This window comes from Danio rerio, chromosome 17 (genome assembly GCF_049306965.1).
Source record: "Danio rerio strain Tuebingen ecotype United States chromosome 17, GRCz12tu, whole genome shotgun sequence".
NCBI classification, from domain to species: Eukaryota; Metazoa; Chordata; class Actinopteri; order Cypriniformes; family Danionidae; genus Danio; species Danio rerio.
In genome coordinates, this window is record NC_133192.1 from 40,859,103 (window position 1) to 40,886,251 (window position 27,149).

At 36.3% G+C, this 27,149-nt stretch overlaps 1 protein-coding gene across 1 annotated transcript in view; it reads right to left on the bottom strand.

The window, feature by feature from the left end:
- The window catches only part of crim1 (cysteine rich transmembrane BMP regulator 1 (chordin-like)), a 258,179-nt gene that overhangs the window by 60,879 nt on the left and 170,151 nt on the right, over positions 1-27,149 (bottom strand). Inside the window, 1 exon segment of the mRNA NM_212821.1 lies at positions 6,231-6,413. Within this exon segment, the coding sequence (NP_997986.1) occupies positions 6,231-6,413 (183 nt within the window).

Sequence of the window (27,149 nt, forward strand, 5' to 3'; positions counted from 1 at the left end):
ACCAACAACCGGCTTGGACCAGCTAATGGACCAACTTAGATCATTTAATGGCTAATAGACCAGCTAATGACCAGTCTGGGCCCCTATAGCTAATACTCAGCATGGACTAGCTACGGATCAGCCTAGGCCATCCACTAATAATTTCAATTAACTATTGATCAGTCGGACATGCTAATTCCAAACAGAGACTAGCTATTGATGAGTAAAGACTATCTAATGATCAGCTTGACCCAATCTAGACCAGCTACTGACCATCTTGGATTGACAAATATGTATCATAGATAGGCTAATAACCATCTTAGTTCATTTATTGATGAGCTTGACCAAAACCTTACATCGGAACTAGCTAATACCCAGCCTACCCTACTGAAAAAAACAGCCTAAACCAGCATAGGCTGTTGGCTGGTTTTAGCTGGTCAACCAGGCTGGTTTTAGAGGGGTTTTGGCCATTTCCAGGCTGGTTTCCAGCAATTTCCAGCCTGGTTTTAGCTGGTCAGGCTGGGAGATGACCAGCTAAAACCAGCTTGGCTAGCCTTGGCTAAACCAGCCTAGGCTGGTTTAAGCTGGATTTTTTAGCAGGGATACTAGCTAATACCTAGATTAGACCATCCACTGAACAATTTAGACCATTTTTGACCAACTAACATTTAGCTAATACTAAAGAATGGCTAGCTAATGACCAGCTTAATCCATCTAATGATGAGTCTGGAACAATGTGGAAAGTATTGACTAGCCTGAACTAGCTAATACTTAGCATTAAAAATCTAACAATTAGCTTGGATCATGCAAAGATTGGTTTGGACTAATTTTGACCAAATACTGACCAGCTTGAAAAACATCCAGCTAAGGGTAGTTATTGGCTAGCATGTACCATCCAATTATCAACTTGAACCTACTAACAACCAGCCTGGATTAATTAATTCAAAACACAAAACAGCTTTGTTCATTTTATGATCCGCTTAAACTAATTTGGACCAACTTATGACCAGCCTGAACTAGTTAATACTAAAGCATATTTTAGCTAATGACCAGCATAGTCCATTTAATGATCAGCTTGGACCAGTAATCAACTTATGATTATAGCCTGGACAAGCTAACACCAACTAGCTAAGGTCATTTAATGTTTAGTTTGGACATACGTAGTACTACTTTCACTGTTGTAAGACTTGATTGATTTTGTTCATTCAAACCGTGTTCTAGAGCACCATGTTTCAAAACATTGAACATCCTAAGATGAATTTTCCAGCAGGGTCAGTGTTTATAACAAGATATATGACGACATGCATGAAGCATGAGCCAACTAAGCAGTACTAAAGAGCAGGCTATTATATCTAAAGGTCATAGTTGCTTGATGAATTTTCATGTCTGAAACAGTGATTTCAAAAGAACCTGCTCAATAGGGGGTTTCACTTGAGGGCGAATCGTTTCACCACAACAATTTCGCATCAGGTTCAAGTTGGTCATGAAATAGACACCAATCGAAAAGCAATTGGTTTGAAAGTGACTTTTGTGTGAGCTGTTCTACATTCCAGTTACAGTATGAACAACAGACTATTGTACGGAGCATTTTTGCCGGTGTAATTTCATTAAAATGACCACATTTTAAAGTGATAGCTCCCCCAAAAACAAAATTCTATCATCATTTACTCAAGCTTGAGATTTTTGCTTTCGTTTGAACACAAAATAACATATTTTGAAGAAAGCTGGAAAACTGTATCTTTTGACATCCATAGTAGGAAGAACAACTTCTATGGAAGTAAATTACAGGTTTTCAACTTATCTTCTTGTTTGTAAAAATGAACAAAACTTTGACTTCACAGTATGTAATGTCACTTAGGCCCAATCCCAGTTTTACTCCTTAAACCTTCCGCTCACCTCTACCCCTTGTTTTGGGCATTCATGTGAAGAGGTAGGGGTGTCCCAATTGTCTTTACCTTGAAGGCATAGGGCTAAGGGGAAGGGGTAGATACCCCTTTAAACAGAGATTTTTCAGGACCACGCTCAAAACCAAGGGGTAGGAAAATTTCCCAGAATACACTAGTCTCAACGGCAATTAAGGAGATCCACAAATTAGTATTTTTTGTGTCATTATTATGAACCGCGTTCGTGTTTTAACATGTCCAACGTCCAACCTAAAATTAACCAAATGTCAATGTCTAATTATGCTACAGATGTTGTGTGGACGTTACCACTATGACGTCTATCAGACATTGGTTTTTGCCTGACGAATAAATGTTAGTATTTGACGTCAATATAAAGTTAGTTTAAGATGTTGGTTTAACATCCGATTTGGTCACTTTCCAACACAAACCTAAAATCAACCCTCATTTGGCATCATTACTGGACATCAAAATTATGTTGTCCTTGAATGCTGACTAGACATTGAATTTTGGTCACCTGACGTCATGACCTAAATAACCTAATATTATTGTCTTATAACGCTGGGTGCCTGCCAGGTTACATATGTAATTTGTATATAATTACATATATCAGATTTCTATATTGGGCTCAGAGGCTTTAAAGTGGCTTAAACCCCAATAACTGTGTCTTGCGATTGGGTTTAACACTCTTTAAAATATCTCCTTGTGTGTCAGAGTTAACAAAACAGTTTGGAACAAGTCATAATTAAATAAATGATGACAGAATTATTATTTTTGGGTGAACTATCCCTGTTACAATCACCAGCGATCTAATCCTTACGGATTGCTGGTAAACTCACAGATCACATAGAACTACAAATCTGCCAGTATATGGACTACAAGATGCAGTCATGCAACACACTCACACACCTGGCCTAGATCCCCATGATTGCAAACAGACTCAGCTGAAGCAGTTCAGGACTAATTTCACAGACTATATATACATCTCTTAAACACACACACAGGTTGATTCTTGTTATACTTCATATTGAAATGTGAACATTATGATGCATTTTCCTTGCTTTGTTCTGCTGTGTACCCATCTTTGCTTTGTTCTGTTTGTTTGTTTGTTTTACGTTGCCTGCTGCCTGCCTTTTGACCATCTGCCTGTTTATTGACCACGACTTTCGATTGCCCGTTTGCTCCTGTGACTGTTGCTTGCCTGACCATTCTGCTAAATAATCCTGCGTTTGTATCCGCACCCCTTTGTCAGCGTCCACTTCACATTACAAGCCCTCAAGTCAATAATTCTCAATCAGGAGCTCAGCAAATGTCTAAGGTGCCACAAAATGACTTAATATAAATATAAAATGATAAAAACAGGGCTAAATAACTCCATAGCCATTTCCAAAATATTTAATTAGGGAAAAAAATAAAATTGTTTGTAAAAATATTTATAAAACCCCAATTCAGTACATGATCAACAGCTAAAAACGTCACAAGGCTTTAAAATATTGTAGTGGACAATGGAGGGCACTTGTGGAGTAAGTACGTTTGAAAACCACTGCTTTAAGATGTCAATTAAAATGATTTATGCCCTTCATAAGCCAAAGCCGCCAATGAGCATATGGATTCATACAGGCTTACATTTATGTAAGCCATCTAACTTTAGTTGGCCGATTTCATTTGTTTAATTCATCACAGTAAAGCTCTCAAGAGAAAAGCTACAGGGAAACGGCGGAGTTTCACTTTAATTAACTACATAACAGCAAAATCATTCGCAAACTAATTTCAACATGACCACGATCTGATAAATATAACATGAGTGGAAAGTGTAGCCAGGCAATTCCAAGCTATAATATATTGGACAACAGAACCTACCCACAAGAGAAGCATAGCAATCGAAATTACATGCTCCCTGGCAGCCTATTATAGGTTGTCTACAAAATAAAACAATGAACAGTTTCCCTGAACTAATTAGCCCTGGATGCTCATTGAATTGAGAGAATACAAGCGCACTAAGAATTTATCCCACAAATTCGACATTCAATTGGCAGAAACTTCCTCATCACGTAATGTAAAATGCGCAATATCCTCAGAGAAGTTTAGAAAAAACAAAAAAACAGTCGCGCCATAATTGCTTTAGAATCTAGTTTCAGACCTGGATGACATTTTTCATTAAAATTCACAAAAATCACCTCAATTACAGGCAGAGCATCAACAGCAAATGCAAAACAGGCCCTAAGGCCCAAAGCTAATGCTAAAGACAGCTTGATAACGTTTGGAAAAAAGGTGCACATTTGCTTGCTTCCGCTCTCAGTTTATGAAGAACGGTGATTTTTTTCATCTCAACCCATTTTAATTGCTAGAATTTTCAAAGAACACCATGCTGCTTGAACAAAAATTATTAATACATAGGTTGTAGAGACTTTGTGATGTTACATAAATATCATAAAAGCTCATATTTGGATTTCGCATTTATAAAAGATGTCATATATGCAACATATATTATAAAATATTGGCAACACGGTAGCTCAGTGGTTAGCACTCTCGCCTCACAACAAGAAAGTTGCTGGGTTTCCTTCAGGTGCTCCGGTTTCCCCCACAATCCAAAGACATGCATTATTGTGAATTCAATAAACTAAGTGTATGTGTGTGAATAAGTGTGTATGAGAGTTTCCCAGTAATGGGTTGCAGCTGGAAGGGCATCCCCTGCATAAAACATATGCTTGATAAGTTGGTGGTTCATTGCTCTGTGGCGACCCCTGATGAATAAAGCGACTAAGCCAAAGGAAAATGAAACAAAATTAATTATAAAATATTGCAATAAATATTTTAACCATTGGAATAACAAATATGTACATATATATTCAAATATATTTGATATATATAAAAAATAATAATAGGATATATTGAATAATAATAATAGGATATATTGAATAATATATTTGTTTAATTATTATATGTATATATCTTTCTTTTACCACTACTACTACTATTTACTGTGTTTGCTGTGTTTTTTATTATATATAAATGTATTTTTTTTATGTAAAATTTAATAATGCTTTGGCAATACATTTGTCATGCCAATAAAGCAACTATTGAATTTAATTGAGAGTGAGAGAGAGAGAGATTGAGTTTGAGTTTGAGATTGAGAAATTGAGTTTACAGCTTTTATTTCATCTCCATAGTAGTGAAATAGAGGCTGGTGCTCGTGGGTTCTGCTTTAACAGTTGTCTGCTTTTCAAGTAACGTTAGTTGGTTTGTTTTAATTACCTGCGCTCGTCTTCATCGCCATAATAATAATTAAAATAATCACAGCTTTTGCAATTTGAAATTTTTCAATCCGTGATTTTCAGTTTAAAATCGATCAATCATGCAGGCCTATAAAATACTGGGAAAAAGTCTTTACTCTGTTAAACATCATTTGGGAAATATTTAAGGTCAATGTCCAACAGCAACCTAAAATCGACCAAATATCAAAGTCTAATGGTGCGTTCACACCAGATGCGAATAAAACGTCAAACACGAGTGATTTACATCTTAAGTCAATGCAAAGACGTGAATAGAAATACTGTGGTGCGATTACCGCAAATTAAACAAAAAAAGTTGGAAAATCTGAACTGTTGTAATCTGAACTAATCAGGAGCTTGCTCTTGTGGGGGTGTGATTGTGCGGTGTGATTGTGCAGTTGGTGTCCCGAGAGGAAATCCTCTTGCTGACACCGGACAACACCTCATTAAACTGGTCTTGGCTCAGTAGGAAGCACTGCTGAAAGCCTCCATCATCCAGGTATAGTTTGTGGAGGAGTTGATGAACACACAGTGCTGGGTGCACCTCTGAAAGGATCTAGTGGGCTCAGACATGGCACCAAACGAATCTACGCTGATTTTCAGCCTACCTGAAGCATATAAGCACAGCTATTCTCTCGATAAAAAACATATCAGCCATTTAGCAACAAAACTAGAGCCACCGAGCAAACAAGGGCCCGCATCTATTGTCAAGTGAATTCGACTGACGAATGAAGTGAATTTGACGTGCGAATGATGCAAAAAAACTCAAAAATGTCTATTTACGTGCAAATAATGCTTTTTATTAGCATGTGTCATGTCTGTGAAAATAGCATAATATTGTTACAGTTTGACACTCTGACGTCTATCAGTTGTTGGGTTTTGGTTGCTATCCCTGACGAATAAATGTCAGTATTTGATTTCAATATGACGTTTATTTAAGATGTTGACCTTGGATTCTGGTTAATTTCCAACACAACTTAAAATCAACCAAATATCAACGTCATTTGATGTCGTTATTGGACGTCAAAATAACGTTGTCCTTGGGTTGCTTTTTTTGCAAATGCAAAGGTCATCTTACCTTCACAGACAGGACAACACTCTCCATCCGGAACATAGTAGCGCTCGCAGTGCAAGACGCCACACTGGGCGGTGAAGCACACAGATACACCACCCTGACAGCGGCAAAAGCGGCAGGCGTCCATCCTGAACATGTCTCCATCATGGTACTCCACTCCGTTAAAAGTGCAGGCTGGCTTTGTCTCTGCAAAACACAGTAATCAGGACACAGTGCATTAGAGGTTGTCGCATGTATGACTGACAGCACAACAAAACAAACAGGGTCTTCATAACAGGGCCAAGAAGAGTTATGGGGTACGCAGGGACCTAAACGTTGTGCATTTGTGTCCGGGAGAGCTTTTAGCAGCTCAGTTTCAGATAGCCACGGAATTGATGCCCAATGGTAGTCATGGCAACCGCTAGGTACCAAATTCTGCTTTCAGCTCATGCATTACAATGCCTGCACTTGTGTATATGGGAATAGGCTGCTTTTTTATCTAAAATGAAGCTTAATGATGATGTATTTATGTACATATATTCGCACCTTGATGACTTCTGTTAATATGGTATTCAGAGATAACGTGCTTTGAATGGGAGCCTCTAACAAAAAATTATCACCTTTACAAAGGACACCGAACTGCAGTATTTTATTTATTTTTTTGTTCTTGTCATGTCTTCTCATTTATTATGAATTATTCAGTTTTGATTAATCTCATACTTTTGAAGGAAACACGAATTAACACATTCCGTTCACAAGAAAGAAAACCAATTAACGGATTAAGAGTAGACTCAAATGAAAATAGTTTGTCAATTATCTAATGTGAGTTTAGTTTTTGTGAATAAATTGGCTTTAAATAATGTTAAGCGGATGAATGTGTCAAATTTAATGACGGTGTGCACTATCCAAACAATAAAAGCATATTTACAGCTTTAGATTTTGCTGCTAACTAGAATTTTTTCCTGTTTGTTTACTTTTTTCTGATTTAAAATATTGCTGGATTGATAAATGATTATATTTCAAGAGTTCACATTGCTGATGATTGATAATAAGCTTGTTTGGCATGCTTTCCCTGAGTTCATAAGATCCTCGAGCCTGGGGCTCCCTCCCGTTTGGGCGAGAGGGGAGTTTGACCTCAAGTAGATCTCGAGAACAGCCCCACCCATCCCTTTCCCTTCCGCTGCTTAAGGATTGCTATGAGAGTATGCTGCTGGGGGAATTCGACTATGGTGTTTATTTGGTTTACACAATTTACTTATGTCTTATGTTTGGACTGTGGGAGGAAACCGAAGAACCCGGAGAAAACCCACGTGAGCACAAATAGAAAATGAAATCTGCACAGAAACTTCGACTGGCTGGGTAAAGACACGAACCAGAAACATTCTGGCTCTGAGGAAACAGTGCTAGCCACTGGGCCACTGTGCTGCCCTATAGAGGAAAAAGAGGAGGAGAGGTGGACAGAGGGATTCTTCAAGACGAAGATGACTAAGATGCTTTGGTTATTTATGCTAAGTTGGAAATCTTCTGATTGGTTTATAATACGTTAGCTAACACGGGGCCAGCCATATCAATTTTAAGCATATGATCCTCCTGAAATTAGTTTATAAATAAACACATCGAATCATGATCAAATGTATGTCATTAACAATGATAAGCTCTGCCCTTTTTTATTCTGAAGTAATCTAAGAATCAATCACACAGCAGAAATGTGCAATAATGGGAATCTAAAAGTGTGTTAATATTAGAGATGTATCAAATTTTTAGCCACCATTTAATGGACTTTCTAATTTTTGTGGCTTCATTCATTGTTGGGGTACTCTTTTGACCTCTTAAAGCATAGGTCTTAAACTGGATTCCTGGAGGGCCAGAGCTCTGCACAGTTTTGCTCCAACCCTAATTAAGGTGTTCAGGACTATATGGAATATTAGGCAGGTGTGAGTTGAAGCTGGTTGGAGATAAACTATGCAGAGCTGTGGCCCTCCAGGAATTGAGTTTGAGACCTATGTCTTAAAGTGAAGTGCTATTTTGCGATTTCCGTCTGGATTTTGCCTAACCAAAATTCAAAACTTTCAAAAATCCACATGCAGAGGTGTAAATGCAAAAGTTATCGTATCATAAAAGGGTATCATAAAAAAAAAACTTTGAATTTTCAAAAAAAAAAAAAAAAAGGTGGAAAGGGATTAAATAGTTAAATATGTTGTTTGTGTTATAATATACCCCTCCAAAAAAGAGGTACTTTTTTGTAAACTTAAATTTGAAAGCGAACTTTTTAGATTCTGTGTGGTCCTAGGTTGCTGTAATTCATTTTGGTGGTTCCTGCACATGTCGGCAATTATAGGAAGAAAAAAATGTTGCTATCATAATCTATGCAAAAGTTATTCTATTCAAACTGATGAGAGAATAGAACCACTTATGGAGGTATTAAGCAAGACCTTTTTAAAAAAAGATGTTTAATAATACAAACCTTTAAAATTTAAAGAATGTGGAATTAAATGATGTCATGGACCTGGTACAGTATGTTCAATAAAGAAAATATTTATCGAGATTGCATTTTTGCCATTTAGCTCAGCCCTAATTTAATAACATTACTGAACATCACTCCATTATTTAAAGAAGTTACTAAACTGTTATTCAGTATTTACATTATTTTCATTATATTCAGTATTTATATTTATAACAGTACTTATAGTTATAGTTTATATATAGTATTAGTTATCTATCATTTGATTGATATTTTATTTGATGACATATTAAAGGACCATATAAACTGATACAATACTTTGCTAGTTTATACTTTTTCCTTGTCCTTCAAAACCAAAAGGTTTTACTAATTTAGCAGCCAGACATTTTTAATCATTAGGAATTTCAGCATGAACTTTCAGTCTTTTTTATATTTTCATAACTTCAAAACTTTGATAGTTTATATGAATTTTTACGTAAAATTGTCTTGATATATATATATATATATATATATAATAAATATATTGCAAACGTTTCACACAAATCTGTCATGGAAACCAAGATAAAAGACAGCAGAGAAGTGAACTGAAAACAATAAAGAACAAACTCTATATAATAATAATATTAATAATAATAATAATAATAATAATAATAATAATAATAATAATAATAATAATAATAATAATAACAACAACAACAAATTATTACAATTATGAATAAATAATTTTACATTATTATTATTATTTATATTTATATATAATTATTATTATTATTTAGGGTTCAAACGGTGCTGGAAATTCAAATTTAATATAGTTTTTTTATATTTGAAAAGTGCTTAAATTTTAGAGACAGTGATTGAAACTGCTTGAAAATGTATTTCACCTCACTAAATTGGTAATAATAACTAATCTTAATACTTATAATAATTTATAACATTTAAATAAAATTAAAATCTTAATAAAGAGGGGAAAACATGCAATCACTCAAAAAAAAAAAAAATACTACAAAATATTATAACAATGTAACTAAAGGAGGCTTTCCGTCCAAATTCAGAATTATTTACGTTGATCGTAAATCAGGCAAGGGTCAACAACAGAAGCAATCGGGTACAAATAGATAATCCAGAAGCCATCATCAATAAACAGGCAAGTAGTCAAGAATTGAGAAAGGTAAGATAAACTAGAAACAAGGCTAGGAGTAGATAACATAAAACACAAGAATCAAAGGGGCGAAGCAGTGGCGCAGTAGGTAGTGCTGTCGCCTCAAAGCAAGAAGGTTGCTGGTTCGAACCTCGGCTCAGTTGGTGTTTCTGTGTGGAGTTTGCATGTTCTCCCTGCCTTTGCGTGGGTTTCCTCCGGGTGCTCCGGTTTACCCCACAGTCCAAAGACATGTGGTACAGTTGAATTGGGTAGGCTAAATTGTCCGTAGTGTATGAGTGTGTGTGGATGTTTCCCAGGGATGGGTTGCAGCTGGAAGGGCATCCGCTGCGTAAAAAACTTGCTGGTTGTTGGAGGTTTATTCTGCTGTGGCGACCCCGGATTAATAAAGGGACTAAGCCGACAAGAAAATGAATGAATGACAAGAATTAAAGAGCACGGCTAGACAAGAAAACGAAAATGCTACATAAAGTTACAAGTTTGTTTTAACGAAAAAAACAAACAAACGTGGTATTTAAATAGTGATGAGTCTGTTTATTGAGTCCTTGAACAGCTATAGCTGTCAAGTGTTTGCAATCTGATGAGATTAGGAACAGGTGTGTGCGCGGTACATGCTGTGATTTGTAGTCCATTTGGTGGCAGAGTTGTAGTTCTCCAATGATCCGCAGTAGCAAGATCCAGGTTATGGTAAAGTCTAGATCAAATAGGCGGCCAGCCAGAAGTGCGATATGCACATCAATATAGCAGTATTTTTTATGACACTGTATAACAATATTTAATATTTTTACAGTACTGTGACGGTTGGCTTTAGGGTTGGGGTGGTTGTAGGCTTTAAAAAATAAAATTTATTGGGTAATTTAATAGATAGCATAAAAATAAAAAATAAAAACTCAGCACAACTACTGTTTTTACGTTACTGTGATGGTTGAGTTTAGGGTTGGGGTGGGGGTAGACATTTATAAAATACAATGAATAGGAAATTTAATAAATAGTATGAATAATTCTGGCCGCAACTGTATGCGATCTAGCAACAACCGCTTGTGACTGTAACAAACAAACTGTATCTGGTATATTATGAAGGATGTGTTTGTATGAAAATATGTATGTAATATGTAACTTTCCGAACTTGTAAAGTGCTTTAAAAGTGCTTAAATTTGACTTTAGAACCATAATGATGATAAAAATAATGATAATTCATATTTTTCCATGTGGATAAATTCATGTAAAACCCTTTTAGAGTAAAACTATCAAATAAAGTAGTTTAAATATCTATTTCCCTCCCACAGAGTTACAAAATGATTCCTAATAAATCATTATTACACCAAAGCATGTTTGATTTAGAAAACGCACACCCCTCCTCTTCCCTTCTCCTTACAGAATATTTAATACCACCAAACACGTCCTTGAAAACACCTCTGACCACAACAAATCTGACAGACACGAGTTGTGTGAATGAACCCTTGGCCTCTGACAAACAAGAGGCCTTGGAAGGTTCTATAAAAATCTCTTCAATTGAGAGACTGACAGAATATCAAAGCAATCCATTAAAAGAGGAATTATTAGAAACCTGGAGCCAGCACACAAAAAAGCACCCCGAGCCAAGCAAGAATTGATCTCCGCACGCTTAGCCGTTGAAAGATCAGCCAAATGAGATGCACAGGGTTTTTAATTCCACTGAATAATTTTGTCAATTAGTAGAGGCTCAATGAATTACCCAATAATCCGGTGTGGCAACTGTGAGGTTGTCACACTAGACAAGCTTCACAGAGGACTGTGCGAATTTGCTCAGTTTTCTAATCAAAGCTGCTTTTTTTTTGGTTCCATCAGCCTGAGTCCGTCGCTCTCCTCGGGGTGACTGCTACCACTGCTGAGAGCGGCGAATAATTGGAAGGAACTGCTTAAAAATCAATGCGCGAAAGGAGGAGGAAGAAAAAAAAACTTTTAAAAAGTAATAAAAGAAATAACCCCCTGCCATTAGACAGAACTAAAGGAATCGAATGCTAAAAGGAGCTGTAAAGGTTCAGTACAGATGTCTGTGAAAGGACGGCTCTCTGCTAGTGTATTATGTCAAGTGTCTTCTTGTGTTAACAGGTGTTGTATGATGTTAATGATACAGTATGCCAGAAGGATGAGCAGGAGGATTCAGAGCTGTTATTAATGAAATAGAGCAGATAACAGGTTTAAGTGTGCATCACACTTCTTTTTTTTCAGGAACAGGAGCTACTTGATTTTTGCTAGCTGTGCAATTAGTGCAGGGATAGCAGGTTATCAAGACGTCATTAGTTTTAGTTTGCAATATAAGTTCCTGAAGAGATTAAAACAAATTACTTGCTACAGTAAACACCATCATTAGTAAACATTATATAATAATATAATAATATAATTTATTTGAAAATATTCAAGCACACTTGCTGAAAAGTTAACAATGATTAATATGTTGTGAAAATGTTTCAGACATAAATGAATAAATCATTCATTCAAGCTATTCGATCACAAATGCTGATTCATCCAGTAGCAAAACACATCTGAGACACTTCTGACTTTATTGTTTCTTTAACCATTGTAAACATTAGCATGAACTTTCATTTTTTTATTTTATCATTTACCAACATTTGTATAGTTTATTTATTTATTTATTTATTTATTTTAACAAAAAAAAATGTATTGACATTTAAAAAATACAGCAAAAGTTTTATACAAACCTGTCATAGAATCCAGGCTTTCAGACATAAATAAATAAATCATTCATTCAGGTGTTTCGATTCCAAATGCTGATTCATCCAGTAGAAAAATACATCTCAGACACCCCTGACTTTATTATTTCTTTAACCATGTAGAACTTTATTTGAACTTTTATTCTTTTTTCATTATTCCATTTTATTATAACTTTATTTTTTATTTCAAATATTTCTTTTTACAACTGAATTCTTTTTATTATACAAACATTTTGTTATAACTTTCAGAAAAAAACAACAACTGGATTTTCTCAAAACTTACTTCAAGCTAAAGTTTTTTTTCTATCTGATTCCATCAAATTATGAAACATTTGAAGAATGTGAAAACTCAAAATGTTCATGAACCTAAAATTGTATTTGTGACTCGTTTTTGATAGCATAGGCCACATTTGGAGTGCATTTGAAAAGTTAAAAATATTAGTTTTAGCTGTTTTATTTTTTTAAGGCATTAAATCTTATCTGTGCAATTATCAGAGGAATATCAGGTTATCAAGAGGTCATTAGCTTTAGTTAATGTAGGTTCTTCAAAGATATTGCAACAAATTGCTACAGTAAACTGATTATAGCAGAAACACAAACACAGTTGAAACCAGAAGTTTACATATATTCTAAAAAAAGAAACCTAACCATTTAAAATTTAAAAATGTCTGAAGGTAAATCATTCTAAACGTTTAATATTTTAGGTCTGTTAGGATTACCTAAGTCATTTACATTTGCTAAATGGCAGAATAATGAGAATTTTTTGAGAATTTTTTTTTTTTTTAATTTCTAGACAGTCAAAAGTTTACATTAATTTCCTTGGTATTTTTTAGCTTTGCTTTTAAACGGTATAACTTTGGTCAAATGTTTTGTGTATCCATCCACAAGCTTCTCACAATAGTTTAAAGAAATTTTGGCCCATTCTTTCAGACAGAATTGGTGTAACTGAGTCAGATATGTAGGCTGTCTTGCTCGCACAAGCTTTTTCAACTCTGCCCACAAATTTTCTATAGGCTTGAGCTCCGGGCTTTGTGATGGCCACTCCAAAACTTCCACTCTGTTGTCCTTAAAGCACATTTGAAGTAATTTGGCAGTATGCTTAGGGTCATGTTTGGAAGACCCATTTGTGGCTAAGTTTTAATTTCCTGGCTGATGTCTTGAGGTGTTGCTTCAGTATTTCTACATAATGTTGTTTCTTCATGATGCCATCTATGCTTAAAAGTGGACCAGTCTCTCCTGCAACAAACAGCCCCCCAACATGATGCTGCCGCCCCCATACTTCACAATTGGGATGGTGTTCTTAGGCTTGTAAGCTTTTCCATTTGACCAATTTCCCTTTTTTCCCCTTTTGATCAGACTACAGGACATGTCTCCAAAAATTATTATTTTTCCCAGTGTAATTTAGCAAATTGATATCTGTCTTTTTTGTTGATTCTGTTGATTTTCCCATGTTGTCACAAAAGGAAGCAGTGTGTTTGAGGTTTTCCTTAAATACTATTCTACAGTTGTGCCTCCAATTAACACAAATGTTGTCAACTAGCCAATCCGAAACTTCTAAAACGGTGACACCATCATCTGAGCTTTTTTCAGAGGCATGATAATCTTATTGTAAGTAAATTTGACTTTCAAGAAAAGTTATAACAGTTTCTCAAAAAATATCTCTCTCATTATTCTGCTTTAAAGCATAACAGAAACATATTTGATAATCCTAACTTACCTAAGCGGCTTTTTGCACGAGAACAGAGCGGGTGCCTGAGACACGGAAAAGCGCACACAGCGGCCTCTCGCGGATTCGCAAAAACAAAAAAACGCTCGAATACGTACCTCCCGGGACGTATCTCGCGGTCCGCAGAAACGTCCGCGGGGCTATGTTTCCACAATGAGCCCGGGTTGCTTTAACATCTGACTTTTTTTAAAATGGTTATTTGCCTTTTTCATACAGTGAAAGTAAACTTCTGGTTTCAACTGTATATACAACTTAGTGAAAACACGTCCTTGACATTTACACCCATCCTCACATGTCCCCACCCCCTCTTCTCTTTCGTCAGCGACACCTCTCCCTCCTCTGTTAACATCTAGGATCCATTACCACAATCTTTAATGGGACCTCGCAATTTACAAATGAAGCACGATGCAAACATAACATACTCTAAATTATAAGCAACTTGCAAATCTGGAAGGGGCAGATTAAAGTTATCCCTTCCAACATTACTACCTTTACTAAACTATCCATATGTCCACTATATTTTTACTGCCTTAACCTATATCAATGTCATTATAACTGAATTACCCACCCTATTCTGCCCATTCTTAATCAGAGCCCTCTATCCTACATACATATTCTCTACACAATTAACTATTACCAATAGCATTAACACAGTCAAAATGCTGAAGTTCACAACACCGGCTCTAACACCGCAACAAACAGGATTACACTTGAGACTCAATTTAAATCCCCCTCTTGACCTCATTATGAAAATAAGGACATGGGGAGGTGGAAAATAAAAAAGCTGATCATATATACTTTAAATTGTAATTGTTGAGGTATACCTCTCCAACCCCTTATCTTTGTTTGAAACTGAACTAATGCCTGTACAGTCTACAATGAAACATCTAATGCTTTTCATTTTGAGCTGCGATAATCATTTATCTTAATGACTAATAACTGATTGCTTCTAATGTGCTTCGTCCCACAGCGTCCCCATAGTGTGCCCACAGCCAGGTGATGTTATGTCAGAGGTGAATAATTAGCGTGGATGTGAGTGATAGTTGAGTCGCTGTCTTGACCTTTCCAGATGTTCAGTTCAATGGCTTTACCCAATGGATCTAATTCTGTAAAAATCACACAAGTGGCCTCATCACAGTTTCTGCATCTGTTTCCATTGGTTGGTGCTTGGTCTTGCCAACTGAACACGCTGAATTGGTCTTTGTTGAGTCTTGTAATGTCTAAAAAATGATGTGTTGTAATCTGGCAACTGTCAGCATTGGCTGCGATCTGTTGGCATACTGTGCTACTAGCATAGTCAAAGAACAAACTGCTGGGATGCCATTTTGAAGTATATCAGCCCAAAAGTATGTTTATTTGTAACCTCTGCTGGGAAAATTAGTCACATGGACTGGTAACAAGCTACTGTACATTGTGATTAGCTGACTTTATTTTTTTAAGAGAGCAAGCCTATTGCTTCTAAAGTGATTAATTGACTATACCTTAACCCTTACAGTATGTACTGTTGGAGATGTTTTCAGACACTCTGGGGTGATTTTGTGTTTAATTTGACCATAGTTTTTTCTTTGTTTCAGCTATAGCAGAATGATTTTGGTGACAAATCTTGTTGAAACATATTTTGAGAAAATACTTTAAATTAGCGCAGCGCAATTTGGCCTAAAATCAAAATCTTGATTAATCGAACATTTTAACTCAATTACGATTAATGAACAATTATTATTATTTTTTTTAAACAAAAATATTTTTTGCCCTCATAGTTGACAAGTTTTGTACAGTAAACAAGTATTACAAGAAAGAGATTTCTGAATGAATGAAGATTACTCAAAATAATTGAAGGAAACACACACTGTCTACTATCTGTGATTATTTATTGAACATCAATTTTGAGCAACTGCAATTAAAGCACACATTGACTAAAACCAACAGTCACTTTTTTTTCTTATTAAATAAGTGAAAATAAATAACTTGCACTTTGTGATACAGAATAAATGATTTTCAGTGCGTTTCATAATAAAAGTAGAAAATAAGCAGTATCTATTCTACTAATCACTATTTCTATTCAATTTACTAATCGAGTGATCAGCGTGACCCACGGCGGTGCATTGATATACTTCATCATGCTGTTTGTTGCTCTGTAATAGCACTTCCGAGTTTCTTTACAGGGTTTTTTTTCTTAAGAAGGCTACCTTAATGTAACGTTAACGTAAGTGTAACGTTATGTAACGTTATGTAAGTTTTTTTTTTTTTTTTTGCATAAATCTGTTAATCAACCTCAGTCCTGATCAAAACTACTAAATCAAATTGACCCAAGTAATTGAGTTATTATTTTAACCCTATAAATGGGTTGTTTTTTCTATCCAGTAATTGGTTATTTTTACTTACTTAATAGGTTAATTTGATCCAAAAATGCCCGCGAAAGATGACCCAGCAATTTTGCTGTTGTGACTTGGTGTCACGGAAGTATGGTGGGGGATGTGCAGCTTTGATTACAGGTGTAGAAAAGGTGCTAGTAAGAAATTTTTTAAATCAAAAAGGTCTGACTAAGGGCTACTATGAGCATAAATCTCATTTTAATCATCTGAAAATGCAAGGAATCTGCGTTTATGTTACATGTATGTTACTATTTTCTTTGCATTTGAATAAATTAGTATATAATATGTGGTATTCCAGTTAGCCCCTGCTGTGAGTTAATTTGACTCAAAGAGCTGGATTGAAACTCCCAAGACTTTGAAAATAACACCCCAAAATTACCCAAATGCCTCAACCCAAGATTTGTGTAGAAAAAAATAACCCCATGTCTTTTAGAGTGTATGCACCATCAAATGTGGTTAGAATGGAAGTCAAACAGCCACCGAGAGTAAAAGTAGGAAGAGAAAAAAATGATAATCTAACAATGCATCTAAGCTAATCATTCACATGTCCAAGACTGCGATAAAAGGTTAAAAATGCAGTCCACAATTACTTTTTATATTGAAAATACATCATTTTGTGTGTTTCTTTCACCAAATCAGTGACATCATTTGTGAACTTGGCAATTAAAAAAATTAAAATCCTGTAATTTTTTAAAACATTTAGTTTTAAAATTTTTGTTTTGATCAGGACTGAGGTTGATTAACAGATTTATGCAAAAAAAATTGAAAAAATTGAAAAAAGAAATGTATCTGATGCATGTTTACAGCAGTGTAATTCAGTAGATGTTTTCATTCATAACATAACAAAAGGGTAGTGAATTTAAAATGCACAAGGGTTAAAAAAACTAATAGAAATGTCATCCTAAATGTAAGTGAATTAACTATGCGAACAAATATAAAAATTAAGTGAAGTAAATGTAACATTTCCAAGTTAAAACAGGTTTACTGAGTCAACTTGTTGCATTAAAGGCAACAGCTTTACTCGCTTCTTAAAGTGGATAGGAAAAACAAAAAAGAAATCTGTTCAGAAAACTGCTTTATTAAGCTCTTGCCCAAAGATCCCAATACTTTAAAAGTAATTTAACATCTAAATACTGCAAAATACTAAATAATATAAATATAATACTAAATATATATATATATATATATATATATATATATATATATATATATATATATATATATATATATAAATTCTGCATATATTGAAGACAGGAGAGGGCCTAAATAACTCCATGTGGCAATCCATACTTTATTTTTATTCCCCATCTAAATAAAACAAAATGGCACTTGCCAGACAGGCAATACTTACTGTAAATCATCTTAGTGCTTGTCTCCGAATGCCTGTATAATTCTGTAACCAATCTATGAGTATGCTGTTATCTATTGCACCGAATAAAGCACTAAGAACAGGTAAAACTAATAGTGAGATGCAGCTTTGGTCTAATGCAAACAGCAGGTCATTTGTAATTTTATCAAGTGCAGTTTCTGTACTGTGACGGGGCCTGAAAGCTGACAGTAATGTCATTAGCTTGCAAGAAGGAGCATAACTGAGGCACAACCTTTTATAAACAAATTTGCTTTTATTCAGCCACACAACTGAGTTAAAAAAACATTTTTTTGGTCATAAATCAGACATTCAAGTGATTCAATCACAAATGCTGATTCATCCACCTGAGACACTGACTACGGCATTTTAATTTGTAACATATAGTTACTGTTTTTTATATGTATCCAATATATTTGGAGACATCTGAGAAGTTTCTTGCATCTGAAGGTCCTTGTCAAAGCTTTCAAGAAACTGTTCCACAGCAATTATATAACCAGTAGCTGTGGCTCATGGCTAATTATAAATTCTACTGACATACTGTTAAGCAGCTTGCTTTAAAGCAGGGGTCTCTAAACTTACTCCCTCTAGTATGCAACGTGACTTGACGTCCCCTTCTTAAGTTTGCAATCGTCTAATACCCCCCCCCCCCCGGCTCTACAGTTTGTGATCACCTCCTCGACCTGCCATTTTTTTTTTTTTAAGCACATGTCCCTTTAAAAGTCTCTGTACAGTACTGTTACAACAGCCCTCATATTGTTTGTCAGTCACTGAAATGGCACCCCACCAGTTTGAGTTTGAGGCCCCTGCTTTAAAGCAATCTATGGTGTAAAATGCTAAAAATATGTGATATTACAGTAATTTATTGCAGCGTTTAGTTGAAATGCTGGTGCACAAATCCATACAGCTATGCGCAGATGCTTTCTTAACAGCTGTTTTCTCAATGCTGTCATTTTTGTTTTTTATAATTTATTTGTTGCTAAGAAAAAAATACATGCATCACATTTTAAGATATTCATTCATTCATTTTGCTTTAGCTTAGTCCCTTTTTTTATCAGAGGTCACCACAGCAGAATGAACTGCCAACTATGCACACAACCCAGTACTGGAAAACACCCATGCACTGTCGCATTCACATACAATATGGCCTATTTTGTTTACCCAATTCACCAATACTACATGTCTTTGGACTGTGGGGGAAACCGGAGCACTCAGAGAAAACCCACACCAACATGGGGAGAACATGAAAACTCCACAGACATGCCAACTGTCCCAGCTGGGACTCGAATCTGCGACCTTCTTGCTGTGAGGTGACAGTGCTAACCACTAAGCCAATGTGCCACCCCCAATTTTAAGATATCACATAAACTAAATGTCATTTCCAGTAAAAAAGATGGCATGGAGATGTTTGCTAACTATGAATCCCTGCAAAATCGTTTTAAATTGTTCACCTCAAAACAATACACACACCCACACACACAAAAAAGTGAGCACATTAAGAGGTGCAGCTGACATGGCAAGGGCAATGTACATCTCATTTGTTTGTTTTTCCTCACTGAATGTCACTGTTTATGTAAAACCCCAGCTGAATCTCATAAGTCTTCAAGATAAAGCTTGACCCAAGCGGTCTGGATGCAATGACAGATTTGTGTTTAGAGCAGATAGCGTGTTTGCCCCAACTTGTTTTGTTATGACCTCACCTAAGAAAAAAAAAAACTGTGATAAAGGTAAAACTGGTGAAATCCATTTCTGAAGGGCAAGCCGTATAAATGTTAGTGTGTAAACAGCTGGTTGAGGCTCATGGAGAGCTGGTGTCTGCTCTACAGCTTATCCCTCTCTCACCACACCAGGACAAGCCGCTTGTTGAACAAATATGCAAAGTTTGTCAGGCTTGAGCTGGTGGCTCCATTTATCAACCCACTGGCTGCCCTGATTTGGGACTTTACCCATCACAAAGGATTATACAACTGCAGCAAATTCCTTCATAGTTTTATGGAAAAGTCTTTGACTTGGACTTATTCCGGAATCCTCTGGCATTAGGGATTGGGCATCGTGTAGGGAGAACAAACTTGAATGAATTCTCTTTAATATTTGGAATTTTCCTCCCCGAGCTGTAATCCTCTAACGCCGCGCTGTGAGTGAAGAAAACGCTGATGCAAAATCTGGGTAAACTTTCTCAAAGAACTTTGAAGATGGTCTGGGCTGTTCTAGCCGACAATTTCCATGTATATCCTTCACTCTTCGATCCTGACAGATCTAAAGGATCCTCTTAGCCAAAGAAATAACCACCAAAAAAGTGAGTTTAGAACCAGATGGAGACTGTAATATCTGTGACGGTTGCTGTCAAGTTATTATCGACACCTTCAGAAGCCAGATATGAATGATACTGAGCACAACAGCAGTAATGTGTTCAGACCCAGTGTTGGAAATGACTACCCGCTGAGTCAGAAACAAGAAGTCCAAAACAGCTCTCGCAAATTTTCTCACTGAATGCAATGGATTATTTATCAATCTATCTGTCAGTCTGTTCGTCTGTCTATCAAATTTTCTATAAATACTCTTTAAAACCAGTCTTCAGTGTTACATAATCCTTCAAAAGTCATAGTAATAAAATGATTTTCCAATATTTTTATGATCAGTTAAGGGTGATCAAACATTAATAATGGTTCTTATTATTATTAACGATAACCTTTTGTTCGGTTTTTGTAGAAAAATACAAAACTTTATTTGAAATAAAAACATTTTGTAAAATTATAAATGTCTTTACTATGACTTTATATATATATATATATATATATATATATATATATATATATATATATATATATATATATATATATATATATATATATGAACACACACACACATGTACTCATCGGCCAGTTTATTAGGTACACCTTACTAGTACCAGGTTGGACCCCTAAAATAAATATTACTCAGAAATTTTTGTCTATTTTGACATTATATCATCACACAGTTGCTGCAGATTTGACGGCTGCACATCCATGATGTGCATTTTCCATTCTACAACATCCCAAAGGTGTTCTAGTGGATTAAGTTCTGGTGACTGTGGAGGCCATTTGAGTACAGTGAACTCATTGTCATGTTCAAGAAACCAGTCTGAGTTTGAGTCTCAGACCAAGCAACGGTTTTCCAATGTTCTATTGTCTAATTTTGGTGAGCCTGTGTGAATTGTAGCCTAGTTTCCTGTTCGTAGCTGACAGGAGTGGCACCCGGTGTGGTCTTCTGCAACTGTGGCCCATCCGCCTCAAGGTTCAACATGTTGTGCATTCAGAGATGCTCTTTTGCATACCTCGGTTGTAACGAGTGGTTATTTGTGTTACTGTGCCTTTCTAGCTTAAACCAGTCTGGTCATTCTCCTCTGACCTCTGGCATCAACAAGACATTTGCAAACACAAAACTGCAGCTTACTGGATATTTTCTCTTTTTTGGACCATTCTCTGTAAACCCTAGAGATGGTTGTGCGTGAAAATCCCAGCAGGTCAGCAGTTTCTGAAATACTCAGATCAGCCCCTTTTGCACCAACAACCATGCCACATATAAAATCACTTAAATCACCTTTCTTCCCTATTCTGATGCTCTCTTTGAACTGCAGAAGATCATCTTGACCAGTAGCTGGCATGTGATTGGCTGATTAAAATTTTGCATAAACAAGCAGTTGGACAGGTGTACCTAATAAGTGGCTGGTGAGTGTGTATATATCATATATTTCAATAGTAATATATCACATTTTCACAAAAAAAAACAAAACAAAAAAAAAAAAAAACAATGAGTTGATAATTAGTATGTTGAACATCATAACATAACAGAATTATTTCTGAAACATTGTGATACATCGTGATACACTGAGGAGTAAAGAGGCTGAAAATTTAGGTTTGAATCAAAGGAATACATAACATTTGAAGAAATGTAAAAAGCATTTCATTCTTTTACAGATTTTATTGTATTTAAAAAAAACATATTTAATAAATATAGTCCTAGAGAGCATAAGAAACTTCTTCTATAACATAAAATAATATATTATATATTACATTTTGATATAATATGAGTTACAAGCGGTGACGCGGTGGTGCAGTAGGTAGTGCTGTCGCAAGAAGGCCGCTGGTTCGAGCCTTGGCTGGGTTAGCTGGTGTTTCTGTGTGGAGTTTGCATGTTCTCCCCGAGTTCATGTGGGTTTCCTCCGGGTGCTCCGGTTACCCCCACAGTCCAAAGACATGCGGTACAGGTGAATTGGATAGGCTAAATTGTCCGTAGTCTATGAGTGTGAATGAGTGTGTGTGGATGTTTTCCAGAGATGAGTTGAAGCTAGAAGAGCATATGCTGTGTAAAACATGTGCTGGATAAGTTAGCGGTTCATTCCACTGTAACGACCCCTGATTAATAAAGGAACTCAGCCGAAAAGAAAATGAATGAATGAATGAATGAATGAATGAATGAATGAATGAGTTTCAAGCGTACATCACTTCAGTGGCATTTTTACAAACTAGATTTTAAAAAGCTTTTTCTTTTACAGTACACGCCTAATCGTTTAGATCATGCAGATTTTACGCTGTTGAAATCCACATATTCAATATTTGAAATTTCCAAAAAATTACAGGTATGTAAAGGCAAAATAAAGTCTGTGGATTCTAGGTCTAATATTTCCTATTTACTTATTTTATTCCATCATTTTAAAGATTATTTAATGTCCTGCAAATAGCACTGTGCACAAGCTTCATACAAAATCTTCAGGAGAAGCGACAGCTCTCTCATCTCAAACTCCTCACCTCAGTGTAAATTAATGGAAGATATCGGTTACCATGGAAACAATACCCCAAGACGCCAAAGCCTAGTTTTTCTCTGCCTCGAGACTGATCCAACAGGTCCCTTTCCCTCCAAGGCTTTGAGGCCAACAGCTGTTAACTGGACCCTCCTGAATTATTAGAGAGCATGACGGCACCGGCAGGGTCTGAATGAAATGAGGTAAGTGACAGAAGTCAACTATGTAATCTATATGACTGCCCACCCCTTCACACATCTGAACAGACAAAAATTAAGAATGACTACAACCTGTGTTTTCATTTAGCTTACTGAAAACAGAGATACACAGTCTTCCTATATTACACAAAGCAAGTGCTAAAAGAGCCCGTTTATATTTAACTCTAAGACCTTGACAGGATTGTGAAAAGGCAGTAATGAAATTCTCCATCGGAACATTAAAACACCTCCACATCTCAATCTCACAGTTACCGAACAGAGCATCGAAGTGCAACTTAAAATAACAACATCTATTACCGTTTAAAAGCTTGCTAACCTTAACGTGGAGGATTTACATAATCTTCCACCTCCAGTTGCAAACTTGGTGCAGATGCCCTGCCCACACGAGCTCACGGTTTAACACAGTCCTGTGTGCACTAAATGTAGTACTACAGTCACAGGGGGTCTCTCAACCTGGAAGCCAGGCGCCACACACTGAGTCTAGTCAGGTCTTTAAAGAAGCCCTATAGTATACTTTAGCAGCATTTTATATCTCCCCCTAAAGTCCACTTATATTGTTAGTTAAGGTTGCATGCACCAAAAACAGTCATCATTTACTTTTATTTGGCCATTTCCTTATCCTTTCTGACCCATTAAAAACTGCTGTGTTTTGGAACTCTGCACATAAATTGTTCCTATTACCTGGTAGATATCATCAAAATGGGATTTTTGAGCAATAACGTATGCCTCTGTGACTCAAAATGGCAAAACAAGAGACAAGGGGCTGGGCAAACTCTTTTTTTTTTTTTTTGCCAGAAAAATAGTCAATCAAAAATACCTTGTTTTTTCTGTGATGAGATGGTTGATGTGGATATCTGTGAATGCGAATATGTGACCTTAGACCACATATCCATTAATGCCATTTTTTATATTGAGAATTATACACCAGCTAAAAAACAATACATACAATTTCCATTGATGTATGGCTTATTAGGATAGGAAATAATTTACCAACTATATAAATATTTAAATGTAGATGCAGTGGCACAGTAGGTAGTGCTGTCGCCTCACAGCAAAAAGGTCGCTGGTTCGAGCCTCGGCTCAGTTGGCGTTTCTGTGTGGAGTTTGCATGTTCTCCCTGCGTTCCCATGGGTTTCCTCCGGGTGCTCCGGTTTCCCCCACAGTCCAAAGATATGGGCTACAGGTGAATTGGGTAGGCTAAATTGTTCATAGTGTATGAGTGTGTGTGTGAATGTGAGTGTGGATGTTTCCCAGAGATGGGTTGTGGCTGGAAGGGCATCCCCTGTGTAAAAACGTGCTAGATAAGTTGGTGGTTCATTCCACTGTGGCGACTCCGGATTAATAAAGGGACTAAGTCTAAAAGAAAATAAATAAATAAATGATATATGGGAGTCTGGCAATTAATGACTCCAATATGTAAACAGTGCTTTATTTCTGTGAGTACTAATTTAGTTTTCAAGAAAAAATTTTTTAGCATTCTGTCAATATTTGTAATGCGGTGATATAAATCAGTTGAGGTAGAAAATGTATTCATATCATATAATTTCATCTCTTTGCCATGTAATTATAATTAAAGTTGAAGGTATTTTAATGAAATTCTGAAAGAATTAATTTTGCTTGGATTTATATATATATATATATATATATATATATATATATATATATATATATATATATATATATATATATATATATATATATATATATTTTTTTTTTTTTTTTTTTTTTTTTTATTTATTTATTTTTTTTATACATCCTCCTTACACATACATGCAAAGTAGGTAATTTTGCATTCTAAGAAAAAGATCTATACCCAGGTAGCAAAGAATTCTGGCAGAGATTTGGCATAAATCTGGCACAGCAGGCATTCAACTGGCACTAGCATACAGCATGCGGGCCAAACATGGCCCTGGTTTGACAGAGGTGGCACCGTCTTTAAGGTGGCACACATTACTTGGGCCAGATGTAAATTGTAGTATTTGGCCCATATTGTAATAACTGATATGTGGACCATGTAAGTTTGGTCTTTCTTGTCCCACATTTAAAATACATTTCATTATTTTTAAGTAAAAAAAACTATTTTACCAATCAGGTGGCTCTAAGAAAAAGTGCAATGTTTCATTGGCTTATCAATTTCATTGCATTCATAACACACCAACATATCTGGCCCAGTTCTGGCTTAGTTGGGTTATTAACTTGGCTGAGACTTGGCCCAGATGTGGTCCATGTTTGGCCCTTGTCTGGAAGCCAAACTTGGTCCAGTCATGTACTGTAATTGACTGCAGCATCTGGGCCAAGCAAAAGCTGATTGTGTGGGCCAAAGCTGGGCCAGAAATATTTTGCTACTGTATGTGTGTAGTATATAGTATATGAAGTTTGCGTAGCAAAATGCTGAAAGATAGAAAAACTGCCACACCTTTAAAAAAGTTGCTATTGCTGGTGTTTAATTGTGTGTAGGCAAACTAGCATATTAGTTAATATGCATATGTTTTATGATTGAGTCACTTCTGTTCATGTAAAATAAGATCTAATATAGTTCAGAGTACACAGACTCTGCACATTATGAGAGTTTGGTGGCCCTAGTCAGAAACTGAGCTCCGGCTGGACCTCTGACCTCTCAAATATGAATAATGAACATACACTCTGCAGGGGAATTTTTATTTTTCCACTAATAAATCTATGACCGATTTCCCACAGTCTGTTTATTGTTTTGATGGTTATATATTAGCCACCAGTTAGCCAGAATGTAAGTTACAAACTGTCTAATACAAATGTTTGAACTAAATGTTCTTTTTAGTATATCTGCAAGGCCTGACCCAGATAGCATACGAATGTGGGCCACTTTAGGCAGTTATGCAGCACTGGAGGTATTCCTTCAGTCCAGACAAAATGAATGTAAGCCTGAAGTGGCCCACCTGTACAATGGCAAAGTGGGGCTAAAGATTCGTATTCGTATTTAAGGCAAAGATTTGGCACTTAGGGCAAAATGTAATATGAATGTGAGCCGAATGTGGCCCATGTGGAAAATGATCAACTTGGCCCAAATGATGGAGGACAAATGTGGGCCACAGTTGGCAAAATAGTGGCATAGTCATTTAAGAGTAATCTGGGTCTAAACCTAAAGTGGCTTACACGTGTAGGTGCAAATGTGGCCCAGTTATCTTAGGACATATGTGGGCCACTTCTGGCAAATAAAATTTCTTTTGGGCTGCTGTAACTTTTAAGAACTTTGCTTGAAAAGTTTGCTCATTACAGCAAACAAAATGAAGTGAGGCACAACCTGTGATGAAATAATATAATTCACTGATGTTTACAGAGTAATAGGCCAAGTAATAGGCCAGTTTTGGGCCAGAATAAAAGCAAACTGTGGCCAAGAACAGGGTCTGTCCTGGTTCATTTGGTTGAATTCTGGCTAATATGTGGTATTGCTTTGGCTAATTTGTGGTTCAGATCTGACAAACAGGAGCAGACTGCCCTAGAGCAATCATTCAATTCAGTATGTGGTCCAGATGAAAGTGTGTGGTGTTGGCCGGATCTGGGCCAGAATAAAACAATCTGTGGCCTAGAATAGGGTCAGTTCAGGTTCATTTGGTTGAATTCTGGCTGATATGTGATATTGCTATGGCTTAATTGTGGCCCAGATCTGGCAAACAGGAGCAGACCGCCCAAGTGCCATCATTCCATTCAGTATGTGGTCCAGATGTAAGTGTCTGGTGTGGGCCGGATCTGGGCCAGAGTAAAACAAACTGGCCTAGAATATTGTCAGTTCAGGTTCATTTGGTTGCATTCTGGCTGATATGTGATATTGCTATGACTCAATTGTGGCCCAGATCTGGCAAACAGGAGCGGACCGCCCAAGTGCCATCATTCCATGTGGTATGTGGGCTGGATGTACTGTGTCTGGTGTGGGCCGGATTTGAGCCACATGAATCTCGCTAACTGGGGATTCACTTTAGTGATTTGGTTTGGATTGAAAATCTTGAAATCCATGGAGAAGCCTCATGTCATCCGGATGCTTTTTGCTACCGTTTCCTGAACACTATGAATTCAGCCGTGCTACTCATTTCATGTACAGTTTGTCCCCTAGTAGTGAAGCAGGTATATTTGGATTCAAGGCTAGTCTCAAACTAAGGAAAAGGGAAGAAAACAA